We start from the raw sequence: 13288 nt of genomic DNA on the forward strand, positions 1-13288 counted from the left end.
CAATGGATGTAAAAGATTAACCTAATAATCCGCATTATTGTAAGAAGTGTCATCATATGAGTCTCCTGTGACTAAGACACGCAACATGCATATGCAGATATGTGTGTAGGTTAGCATAGCTCGCATAAAATGTTAACTTTAAAGCACGTGAAAAAAACAAAAAGCCTCTGCCTCGATGAAACGGAAGATTATAGTGTGGGCGCCGGGGTCCTGCACACATCATCGAGTCCCAGCTAAGCATTGTGTTGTAGGAACCTTATGGTGCAATTACTTGTCCTTCCCTCCCCTGACAAAATGGCGTGGGCAGAAAAGCTTCTGTTAATCAGGAGCTCTATTTTATCACTTCCAGGTAGAGACCCTTTGCTGTGCGAGGTAGCTGCATTAGCACACTTGCCGAAAGATCCCCAGCCAGCCATTACTATAATTGTGGCCATAATGTCAGCAAAACCTGGGGAATTCACCAATCCGTGTCTGCGACTGTTTGAAGCGTGTCGATTTTTCAGCTCTGCCTCGCAACCCTGCAGCTCTCCTCAGTCCAATACCAACAGTGGAAAGAAAAAGTTAATTAAATGGAACAAAAGGCCAGCCACGTGTTGTCATTGCCTCTTGTCTTAGCGGTTTGTACTGGGAACCATCAGTGACAGCACGCCCCAACCTCCTCCAAAGGTTCGTTTGTCTGTAATGTACATTACAGTAAGAGAGGGGCGAGTGTGTTTGTTTCCCTGCGTGTGTGTGTGTGTGTCTGTGCGAGCGAAAAAGACCACATAAATGGAACTATTACTGCGAGGTGTATGTGTGTGTTCTCCAGTGTGTGTATTCCATTAAATGCAAGCACGGTGTACCAGTGTTAAACTATGTGAGTGGCCAAGCAGGCGGTAGAGTGTGAGTCAGTGCGGGGGTGCGGACATGGAGTGAGGGTAAGGGGCCAACTAATGCTGAGTGGCAGTTGATAATGCCAGACCGTTATATCAGCATCTGCCCTCCGGCTCCATGCTTACCTCTCTGAGCCTGCTGCTGCCGTCAAGCATTTCAACAAAGACACACACACACAGACACACACACGCAGGCGCAACGACACGGCTGCCTTGCGAATGCTTCACATTCTGCAGCAAACAGTCGCTCGCGCAGAATCTAATCAAACAGAGGTTATGTGGTGCCTCAAGCCATTGTAACAAATTACATTTTCATTTGATGTGTGCATATCTCATCTGCAAACACAAAACATATTTCCACACAAAGACGAGTCAAACCTCACTTTAAAACAGAAACAAAGCTCCATTTTATTTTCCAGGTAGGCTGCGCGGGCTATGCGGTTGATGAAAGAGGTTTGTGAATTACCAGATTGAGTCCATCAGTTTCACTGATTTACTCATGCAGCGGGGATCTGATTTTCATCTAAGACACAGTCACGAAACACAATCTGGCTAAACTAATAACACACAAACACTTGTACTTTTCATGCCTTTAATGAATACACTGAGCAATAACTCTCGGTGCAGGCGGGAAAAGATAAGTGAACCTCTGTGCTAATGACTTCTGTCTGGAGTCAGATGTTTCAGTTAGGGAGATGGGATTGGAACTGTGTTTTTCTTGTTAATGAAGACACAAATTGTGATTACTGACAAACTCAAAAAAAAAGATAGGTTGGTGTGAGCGCATCTCAATTTCACCAACTTTTACAGGACATTAGAAAAATCATTATAGACTGCAGCAGCATTTTTTATGGCTGGATGTTCATCACAATAGAAATCTCACTTGGAGTGGGTAACATAGAATAAACAGACTAGGCAGCTGCTTGGGGCCTCCAAACACCCAAAGTGAGTGCATCTTTTTGTGCATGTGATATATTAATCATACAGTAATCATACAAGAGAAAGGGAAATGTTTTAATAAATATGTTCACTGACTGGCAAATTGTTGCTACTGGTTTAATCGTCTTTACTGTGAGAGCTGAGCTGGGGTCACGTTCACGCAAACTGTAAATGTTTGCAAGTAGATTGTAGCAAGTGTGTCTTGAAAAAGGATTTGTCCTTCTGAGGCTTAAAAGAAAATAAAAACAAAAAAGAGCGCAAAGAATAAAGGTCCATGAATAAAGGTCCATGTTAGGTGTTTATCATGAACTTTCACTAACAATAATGTTAAATGAGAAGCTCCAAACAAGCGTTCAGCTCAGGTGAGGTGTGGTGATGTTGATGGAAACCAGAAGCAAACTATTGTTAGCTCTCTAGTTAGTTAGATTCCATTCAAATTAATTAATATTGTCTGTTTTTACATTTGCATTTGTTATGTTAAAAAAAGAAAAATATTCAAGCCTATGTTAAATTCTTTGTGGTCGTTCTGCTCTTTAAATGGACTGATTCTTATAACGTGCTTTCCTGTTCTACCTGAGCGCTCAAAGTGCTTGATACAACATGTCTAACATTCACACACCAACGGATGCATCGGAGAGCAACTTAGGGGTTAGTATTTTGCCCAAGTATGTTTAGGATGCAGTCTGGAGCCTCCAGGGATTGAACCATCAACTTTAATATTAGCAGATGACCTGCTTTACCTTTCAACCCTATTGAACCTGCTTTTAACTTGTTTGTAAGTTCCACTGTCTCCTGGTTTATTGGACACCTTTTCAACACACACACAAATAATCAAGCGTGCTAGTATAGTTGATGTGGCCAACGGGTTTAGCTGGGGGTGGAGGCCCAAAATCAAATTCTGCCCAAGGCCCCATAAAACCATGGGCTGGCCCTGCATGTGAGGAAGCAAAGAAAGACTTGCTGCACAAATTTCATAAATTTCATAAAACACTGCACTTTATACCAGCACCAAAACCTCATCCCAACTGTGAGCATGGTGGTAGCATAATGATCTGGACCTTACTGACTGCCAGGTGTTTGCTACCTTAGGGAAAAAACTCAAAGTGTAACCAAACTGCTTGATATTGTTTTATATAACCTGACCAGAGATGTTTAATGAAGAGATGCTGGGAATATTCAGGAAGTGAAACAGGCTTCTTTTTTTTTTTTTAGTGACGAGTGATTCAAAAGCCCTACTCATAAGTCCCCCTAAGCACATGCAGGAAATGTCAGAGGTTTGGCAAGTTACTAAATTCAAGCGCTGACTTTATTTTTTCCAGCCTTCCCTGTGAGTAATTACTCACTTAGTTAAAAAAAGACATGAAAAGTAAAAATGTTTGTGCCGTATTAGTTTAGATATCTGGAGGAGATCAGGACTAATTTCTGAGTAAGAGCAGAAAATTCAGCTAATTACAGGACTGAAGACTTTCAAGACTCTAAATAATATTTGCAATTCTCTGTCTGTAAAAATAACGAAGACATTTTGAATCAGGAAGCTCGATAATTACTCGATAAAGTTGGCCACATGTGACATCTGCTGCTAATATCCAATTAACCTCAAAACATCAGTGAAAATACCAAACCCCTGTCTGTGATTAACTGAACGTACAGCGCGAGGATGAATCAGACACACATACAAAGAAAACACACCCATAAACACATGCACAAGCCTTAATGCAGTGAAAACCCAACCTGTACGAGGACTGACAGCTGAATTTAGTGGCGCACAAGGCCAGAGCAGGGGCTTGTCAGAGACAAATGAAGTGTATGGAAATGAGGTTGGCTTAACGTTGTGAATCAACTTGTTTCCACGTTATCCGGCACATAAATGCTAGTAATAGCAGTGCAGTGTCTTCCTTTACCTTCAAAACAACAGGAAAACTGAATGCCAGAAATAACTTTATATTTATCTGCCCTTGAGTCATTATGTACAAAAATGCCCCATTACGGCAGACCTTGGGAATGACTGGTTGACAGTGGAAGTGGAAGCTGTTTCTGTAATAAATAAAGTCGAATGGAAGCTGGAAAAAAAGAACAAACATTTCCTCTACCACCTGGAGTTGTTTACCCTAACAGAGCTTTGATTCTTATCCTCATGTTTCAGGCAGAGGTAGTGAGGTTTAAACCTTTTGAGGGACAGTGCTGCAATGCTACGCCTCTTCTTGTTTTAGTATTGATAATGGAAAGCTTTTTTGCTAAGAGTGCAGTGTGCTTAACTAATGCATGAGTCATTATCGTTTAATAAGTCGTGCATTAATGCAGGTTGTCTCATGACACCCTGTTGGTCACTTTTGAGAGGTTTATGCGATTAGTTAACCTTGAATGAATCATCAGTTAATGAATGTTGCTTTATACATATGCCACCAAATTAGCCCGGATCCAGTTACACTTTGAAAAGGCCCCTGTCAGATCTGTGCTCTCGCCTATAGTAGGAAGAGCCCTAAACTGTTTTGGCGCAGAGGCCAAACTGCATCAGTGTAACTTCTGCAGACTTCACATGATTCACAGTGGCCCAAAAAACAAAACAAGTGAGAGTCCTTCAAAGTGTACATCTTTTCAGCTACGTGCGGTCAGTTACCCAGAGTAGGGTGGTCCTCTTCACACCACTTCCTTGTGATTGCCTTCTTGATTGCTGCTAATAGAGTGCGGTATCAGTCCTCGTGTTGTGCATTTTTGTGCCGCAGGTCATCTAAATATAGCAGCGCACACATCTCGAGTTACATTTTTCTCACCACAAGTCCTCCACAATGACAGTTGTGTGGATGAAAATTGTTGCTAGTGGTAAAAAAAACATGTTTATTTTCTGTAGTGTTTAAACTTACTCTGTTTTGACATGATCTTGAGATTTCTGTTGTATGCACAGTGGTTTGGCTTTCTGATTTCTTAGTGTATGTGCATATTTGTCACACTTACAAGTTTCAGATCATCAAACTAATTTTAGGCAGCAAGAACTGCAACCAAGCATTTGCAGTAACTGTGAATGAGTCTATCACATCGCTGTGGAGGAGTCTTTGCTCAGTGTTCTCGGCAGAATTGTTTTAATTCAGCCACACTGGGCCATTTTAGCCTTGTGCATTTCTTACTGTTGAATCATGAACTGTGACCTTAACTGAGGCAAGTCAGGTCTGCAGTCCCTTGGATGTTGTTCTGGGTTCTTTTGTGACCTCCTGGATGTGTCATGGATGCACCCTTGGAGTAATTCTGGTAGGCTGGACACTCTTGGGAATATTCACCATGAATCAGAATCAGAATACATTATTGATCCCGAAGGAAAAGGCTCTCATTACAGATTGCTGAATTCCTAATGGGTTAGAAATGGTTTTGTAACCCTTTCTATACTGATTGGAATGGGAAGTTCCCCAGTTTCTTTCGACCTTGATGTGCTGCTTTCTTGACATCTTTTAGTCTTCTTCACTTTGTCAGAAATGTTCTATTTAAGTGATTTCTTAATTCAGCAGGGCTGGCAGTAATCAGGCCTGGGTGTGGTTAGTAAAAGTGGAAAAAAAAAAGAGAGGGAAAAGTGGTTCATCACAGTTAATTCTTGGTTTAACAAGTATGGAGATGGAATTACTTTTTCGCACAAATCTCTTTCTCTTAAGAAATAAAATCATCATTTAAAAACTGCATTTTGTATTTTCTCACAAACGGAGCACTATGTGTTGTCATGGGGTGTTGTGCTAGTGAGAAATTTGCACATTTATATCTTGCGAATGCCACGAGAAAAACATGCCCATGCAGGACACATCGAGTATAGAAATATCTGTTCTTCTTTTCATCTTTGTCAAACTGCTCTTGTCTTTGTGACGGCTGCACTTTGTAGCCATTTCTGAACTGTACTGAATTCCTGGGACTAAGCAATTTCCTTCCATTCTTTGTAAGATATTGGTCCATCTCACTGAATCATCATCCCAAAAACCAAGTCTGTCCATTCTACAGCGATTTGTCCGCTGGCACTAGCTGTATGTGCTGGAGCAAGCTCCACTTCAACAACAGAAACATATCACGTTAAAACACCTCAGCATCCTGTGACGTGAACAAAGACTGCCGGATCTTACAGCAACGTGTAGGTGTCTTCGCTTCTCAGTGTCACAAAATAGCCTTGTGTTTTTATGAGAATGCATATGGGCTCCACTTTCAGAGGCCCATTGGACGCGTGGGTCTGAAATGCACTTTTTTTGTTGCATGTGACTGCATTCCAGCTAATTTAACGGTATCAACTAAATTAATGTATGAAGTTAATTGCCTGATCACATAAACACACAGCCACTTAATCATTCCTGAAATGGTGAACAGCAGGAATTCATGATACATCCCGCATTCATTCATGCATATAATCATGACATATTGCTTCAGCACGTGTTTGCCCTTATCGTGAAATGTTACTGATTTATGTACAAATGGTCATTGGCTCGTGTCTCCGTGGCGCAAAACAATGCTGATGAGAGGCCACATTAAGAGCACACTGAGCCGCTGACAGATGGAGAGCGGCTAGAAATGACGGGGTGGGTAGAAAATTGTGCAATCCCTGAAAATTGAGAAGAAATCAAGCAGCAAAGTGCGGCTGCTCCCGCCATAGCCCATGAGCTACAGATGATCCGGGGCCACCTAAGACCAAAACCAACAAGCAAACTGCGGCGAGACATCGGCCTCTTGTCATTGATTCTTGGGAGAATGTCACCAAATGACCCTAATTGATAGCCTGTGAAAGAGGTCACTCTATTTTTTCCCCTCCCACTCTTCTCCTGATTCTGAAACAAGCCAGAGCAAAGGAAGGAAGCAACAAGGGAGGAAGATGCAACACACCACCCTTTAATATGTGAGAAGGAAAATGGCTGTGTACCAGCTCTATCTCTACAATTTGCTCCTTTCATTGAGGAAAAGTACTATTTCATTCATGCCATTTCCGTTCATTCATCAGCTGGGGCCAGCCTAGACTCACAGTGCCATCTCCACACCAACATTCTTATCAATGGAAGTGACGTCAGCACTGCCTGCAGCTGGGGGGTGGCGGTGGGGAGGATCACGTGGTCCGCCGAGGGTATATACAATAAAGTTGCGCTGACCGTGGTGCTGAAAACATTCACTCAATTGTACATTAGCACCAGTGCTGCCGCCATACAAACACCTCACAAATAAATAAAGAGACGTTAGATTCTTTTTTGATTGTTATTTTTTTTTCCTTGATGCTGGTCACAGGCTGAAGAGAGAGAGAGAGAGAGAGAAAGAGAGAGGGAGGAAAGCCGAAATTCTCTCAGGTGCTTTCACTATTCATGAAATAATCTTGGCTTTATCCGTGCGTTGCGAGTTTCACCACTTCCCCACCCCCCAGTGGGACTTCAGGTAAGTGGAACGAAATCTGTCTCTGCATCATTCACAAACCATACTAACCAGGTAGATTAGGACAATTTCTGACTGTTATTCAGTTCGTTATAATTCTCTGTTCATAATTACGTTTTTTTTTTTTGTTAAAAAATAACGAGAAATAGTTCGTGTTTTTTTCTTTTAAATTTGCATCTTCATCGTTAGAATTAATCTTTGTGCGACTGTTGCTCGTCTGATTATGAAGTAGACATGAACTGTGGCCGTTTCTATATGGTGCTTAAATTTAGACTAAACTGTGTATGATTTCAATTCTAGGGAATCGAGTAATATATATATATATATATATATATATATATATATATATATATATATATATATATATATATATATATATATATATATATTCTAATTTTCTTTTTTTTTTTTTAAAACAATGTTATTATTGTGACATTTACGAACAAACCCAGTTCTTATGAACGTATAGGCATGATAATAATTATTAAATGCAGTGTAAAAAAATCCCCAGTAAAATATCAAATTTTGTATGTTGTTTATTTCACTCACTCAGTATAAATTAAGAATGAATCTCTGCAATGTGAAGACAATAATATTTAATAAACATTTCTAGCTGCCTCTCAGAAGATCTTGGGAAAATTTTCACGCAAGATTGTTTTTTAAAAACCTTTGAAGAATTCGCACATTTGAAAAAATGTGCACATTTTTACGATTTCAGTATTTTTTCTTTTAACAAGCACGATTTAAACAGACGGTTTTCAGCTATTAATTCGAAATAATTTAGAATCCCAACCATTTGTGAGTAGGTAGTTGGCCCTGATAAGTCGAATAATTTCGTTTCTCTTGATTTAATAAAATGAAAAAAAAATCAAATTGGGTTGTGCTGCCAAAAAATTTGCGCTTATCTGCATTCCACCGCTGCCAGTGAGGAGAAACATGCTCACGCCACACAAGGACAAAGCCCTGCATCCTCACTGGCTGCGCCCTCCTGTCTTTGCGCAAAAAGGCTTTATCCTCTCAAACTTAATGCCCGGTTAATTTACAATTTGGATGGACCACTCAGGAACCGTAGGGTTAAATAACTCAACCGTGGCCACCGGCTTTACGCATGACTTCCCCGAGCTTGCAGCTTTCTGTGCCAGTGTCTTGGTGACATCGCTTTGACGCATGGAATACCAAAATCACAGCAATTACGGACACGCGAGCTCGGACCAGTTTTTGTTCTCAGTATTTCCTTTCTTTCTTTCTTTTTTTTTAAGAACTAGACGTTAGAAAATGGGAGGTGCGCGCGATTTGGATGGGTTGGCTTGGAGGAAGAGGTGAGGCATTTTTAACATATACCAGAAAAAAGACGCAAATCAGTTACCGGATGCGCATTTTCGTTGCTGTTGCAAACAGTTTGCTCAGTTAAATCAAAATGCGCCAGGGAATGTATTATTCCCAACCAGGTGATTCGTGCGGCTTAAAGATAATGAGTAGGTAATGAGTGGGTTAACGCGCGACTCGAGACAAAAAAAAGGCACGATGTTTAGAATCGAAACGCAGTTTCTTTGTGCGGATTATCCCCCATCCCTTCAAAGAAATGCGCAATTTTTTTTCTTTTTCTCGGTTTTTATAGGTTAATTCAACGACTCACGACCTGGTTTCTCAGAGCTTCATCTTCATGTTTTCAGTTGTATCCAAGCTGCACAGCAGTGACACAACTGGAGCTGGAAATGTTAGAAACCACTTTTTTTTTCAGTCAAAAACGCTCTATATCGAAAATAAAAGAGAGGAGAATTTGTTGCATTTTGCTGCTACGTCTGCCTGCTTTTGTCCTCAATGGTTTCTACAATAACTGGAAAACGGTTTTTTGTTTTTTGTTTTTATATGGTGGCCTCTTTGTGGTAAAAATGTTTTGTTTGAAAAACTGGTCATTTTTCCAGGTACATTTTCTTTGAAACTTTATGGCAGGCTGTGGACTTAATGAAATATTTCTTACCAGTCAGTCCTCTCTACATTTTGGCTTTTTCACCAAAGCTGTATGTTATTTAAATGACACCAATGCTCACATTGCCACTGGGAGAAAACAATAAAGAAAATAAAGTAACAACAACACAAAAAAGCAAATTTGTGATTCCAGAGATAAGAAATGATATGTGAATAAATTCTCATCCTTCTTCTGTCCTTCTCTCTCTGCCTTCTCTCCTTCTTCAGGTGCTTAACCTCCCTCCTGCCAGTTCTGCATGGTCATGACCTGTCATCACGCCCCTTCCACAGCCCACCTCATCCTATTGGTCCTGCTCATTGTCATTCCACAGTTAGCTGACACCGCCCCTGTGTGGGGTGAGGCAGGGGAGGGTGGGGTGGAGGGGCGCACCCGGACAGATCGTAAAGAGGACAACCTTGCCCCCTTTCACTCGCCCCAGCCCCAGAGCCTCTCCAGCCCTGACAACGTGTCCCTAGACTGGGGTCGGGGCCCGGGTCAAGACAGCCAATTAGATAAAGTGACGGACCCTGCACAGGTGCTTGCGGTTCTGCTTGAGGCCCTGGACCACCTGGGGGACAGTGAAAAACAGGCTAGCAAAAACAGAGACTGGGAAGGGGATCGGAGTCCGGAGCTGCCCTCTGCTGAAGGCTCTGAGGGTGGTGAGATAAGGAGAACAGAGCAGCCACAGGGAGAGAGGGGGGTGGAGGCGGAGAAGGAGGGGCGAGGGGCCGATAAGGCTATTGAACAGCTAAATGTAGGCCATTTGGCAGCTGCTCAGGGGGATGACTTGAAGGAGAGGGAGGGGGAGGAGGATGACAACACAAGGTCGGAGGATCAAGGGTGGTCTGTGAAGAATGTGGGAACAGATAGCGTAAGGGAGGATGAAAAGAAAGACGAAGGAGAGGGGCAGGAGGAGGGAAAATACTCAGAAAGTTTCTTAGATGAGGCCATGCCAGGCTCCACCTCAGAGGGAGATGACCCTTCCCTGCAGCGCAAAATAAGAGGCTACTTCCAGAACATTGACTTGGGTCTCCAAGATAATGAGATCCTGCCTCCTCTGAAGGGCTACAAAGCATACAACACTCAGTTAGCACGTGCAGGAAAGAAGCAGCACTGGCAGGAGAACCCGTCCCGCAACAGACCTGTGAAGGGGGGCAACTTCATGGATGACTTTGAGGATGAAGGAGAGGAGCTGGAGGAGGAGGTTGAGGAAGAAGAGGAGAGCCTCTCCCACATGGAGGAAGAGGCGAGAGCGCGGGCGGAGAAACAGGAGGTGCTCCGGCAGCAGGAGGAGGCCGAGCGAGCCAGAGAGGAAGAGCAGAGGCTGGCAGACATCGCCTCTGACATGTTGCTGCAGTACATGGGGAGGAAGCAGCAGTCCTACATGAAGCCCCGGCAGAAAAGCAGCATGGGGGCCGCCGGCAACACGGCTGAGGACAAACGCTCAGAGGAGATCCTTCCTGATGAAGATGACCTGGACCAGCAGATGATTGACAGGCTTATTGAGATCAGCAGCAAGCTGCACCTGCCTGCCGATGATGTGATTGAGATTATTAGTGATGTGGAGGAGAAGAAGAAAAAAAGGAAAGAGTTACAACAGCTGCCAACCAACAGCAACCCTGTTGCCCCACGCTTTAGGCCTCTGGTACCTCCTCCTCTGGTTGCCCCACCTGTTTATCACTACACAGCCTCAAAAAACCCCAAGAAAGCCCCTTATAGGTACAACAAGTCCAACAAGAAATGGCACAAGGATAAAGTCAAGTCATACAAGCAGGACTATTGGTATAAGCCTCAGAAGCAGCTTGACTACTGGTATAAGCCCCAGAAACAGTTTTTAGCCTTCCCCTCTTATCCATATTACCAAAAGCCATATCGAGCATACTACCCAGTTTATTTCCCATATCCCAAACCACAATATTATGGGAAGCCCGTCCCCTCCAGAGACCAGACCTTCGGCCCCCAGGAACTTGACCTCCAGGCCCCGAGACGCAGACACAGGGGCGGGGTTAAGAACCGCGGACAAGGCTGGAAGCAGCAGCCACCACCACGCCTGCCTCTTACCCCTTATATCTCTAACTATATCCTTCCTCACCCACGGACCTACCAACCCCTGCCCCCTCCCAAACCGATAACCACACCCAGGAGAGGCAGGCGACCCCCCTACTACTATCCACAAGTCACACCGGGAGATGACTATGAGGAAGATGGGCTGGTGCCTCAGCTGGACAGTGAGGAGGAACTAGAAAACTTTATTGAGAGGATCTACATGAAGCGCAGAATGTATTGAGAGACTTTTTTGGACACTGTCCGCTCAGAGGGACTCACAGATGTGGGATAGTTATACAGTAGTGGGAGAAAAGCTAAAGCAGAGGTGGGGAAAAAAAAGATTCAGAGAAGGTGTGTTTTGAGCCTGATGAGAAATTTCAGAAGTAAAAAGTTAGATTTATGTTGGTTTAATCACTGTATTTTTGTTGATTTTCTCAGTCAGGGAGAGGATGAAGGTGTCCTAGTTTAAGCTCCCTGTAACCATGTTCAGCCTCTTGCTCAGTTTACATTTTGAAACAGAACATACCATGGTGTATGTCTGCCTCCATTCAGGTCAATCTCTGATGTTCTTGCATATTTCAGAGATCTATAGAGGACACACGCAAACACACACACTACACACACACACACACTTACATAGAATCACATTGTGACACATTCACAAGCAGATGTGGCCATTGTAAGAGAATCATGTTTACAACATCACTTTGTATCTTTTGTTTTATATTCTGTATGTCACATTACAAAACTAAAGTAGTTCAATTACTTCTTATCCACACACACACACACACACACACACACACACACACACACACACACACACACACACACACACATGCGTGCACACAGAGAAAAAGAGAAAGAACACGGATATTGTCAAATGTTGACAGTATACTTTTTGTTGTATTTGATGTGTGTAGTTGCCTTTCTCATTTCTGATTGGATCAACCTTAAACAGCTGCAACTTGCAAAGGTGCCAAATACACACATTTCAGTTCGTTTTTTGTTTTTTTTTTCAAACTCAAGATTCAGATTTTTGCCTTACAAAGCACCATGGTTCTATAAGGGAAATATCATATTGCATAATTCTCTCATCATCCCAATGTAGAAACCCTGTGGACTCCAAAAGCACAAAGTTAAACACTAAACACTTCCAACCTGGTGGACTAAGGGGTTTCAAGCATTCTGGGATCCAGAAGTTATTGTGTCAACATATTTACGGCAGATCCACCGTCGCCACATCCATGCAGCGCTCCGTGACTCTGCAGGAGTGCTTCATGTTTTGGATCATTTTCTCATTGTCCATCTCCAGTTCACATTTACTTTGTTTTACACACACGCGTCATATGTATTGTATCTATTTTTTTCCTTTATTTTAAAAAGAAAAAAAAATACTTGAAATCACGCTATCTGTTCTGCAGCCTTTTTTTTTTAAAACAAAACAAAAAAACAACTGATTTCCACCAAGAGGCTACAAAACATTTTGTTCATTTTTCAGAAGAAATTCATTGAAAAGTTTCAGGCCGGGGAGTCAGGGATTGTGCTTAAACCGTTAAATGCACGTCTTTCTACTTGCATCTTAAAAAATGAACAAAAAAAAAGAACAAAAAAAGAGGAAAAAAATAAAACAGTATGGAGAATTCAAAATGGTTGTCTTCTCTGAATAAACTGTGAACATAAAAAAAAAAGAAATCTCAAAGGAAGAGGGCCACTGTGTCCACAGTGAAGCCATCTGTCTTGTAAAAGGAGAGTGTTGTTGTTGATGTCACTTTAGCATTGTAAGATGTACAGTGTGAAATAAATATGCCCGTGCAATGTGTAAATAACAGCATGATGATTACTAGTTTTGCTATATGATAAAAAATAAAAGCAATTATTTTATTAAAGTTCAGTTTTTTCATGGCTTTTTGGCGAGTGCTCTGTTGTATTTGTGCCGAAGCAAAAACAGCACGAACACTTGGTTCTTTAGCTTAAAACAAAAAATAAAACACTAAAGAGAAAGACAGTAAATCTCAGTGACAGCCACATCAATCAAGTAAAGAAAAACCCATAGAGGGACTTTATTCTATCTCAAAAAAATCAAAAT

At 42.1% G+C, this 13288-nt stretch overlaps 1 protein-coding gene across 2 annotated transcripts; it reads left to right on the forward strand.

Moving 5' to 3' along the window:
- The first annotated feature begins 6939 nt into the window (after positions 1-6939).
- On the forward strand, positions 6940-13088 carry si:dkey-175g6.2 (uncharacterized). 2 transcript variants are annotated; one of them, XM_004550001.3, is made up of 2 exons: positions 6940-7190; positions 9384-13088. In XM_004550001.3, the coding sequence occupies exon 2, from the start codon at positions 9413-9415 to the stop codon at positions 11441-11443; it is 2031 nt and encodes a 676-aa protein (XP_004550058.3). In that variant the 5' UTR covers positions 6940-7190; positions 9384-9412; the 3' UTR covers positions 11444-13088. The 2 variants fall into 2 exon arrangements, with proteins under 2 accessions (XP_004550058.3, XP_004550059.3); XM_004550002.3 differs by lacking the exon at positions 6940-7190 and adding an exon at positions 8144-8506.
- Positions 13089-13288: the final 200 nt, after the last annotated feature.

Source organism: Maylandia zebra, linkage group LG10 (assembly GCF_041146795.1).
Source record: "Maylandia zebra isolate NMK-2024a linkage group LG10, Mzebra_GT3a, whole genome shotgun sequence".
Lineage (NCBI taxonomy): Eukaryota > Metazoa > Chordata > Actinopteri > Cichliformes > Cichlidae > Maylandia > Maylandia zebra.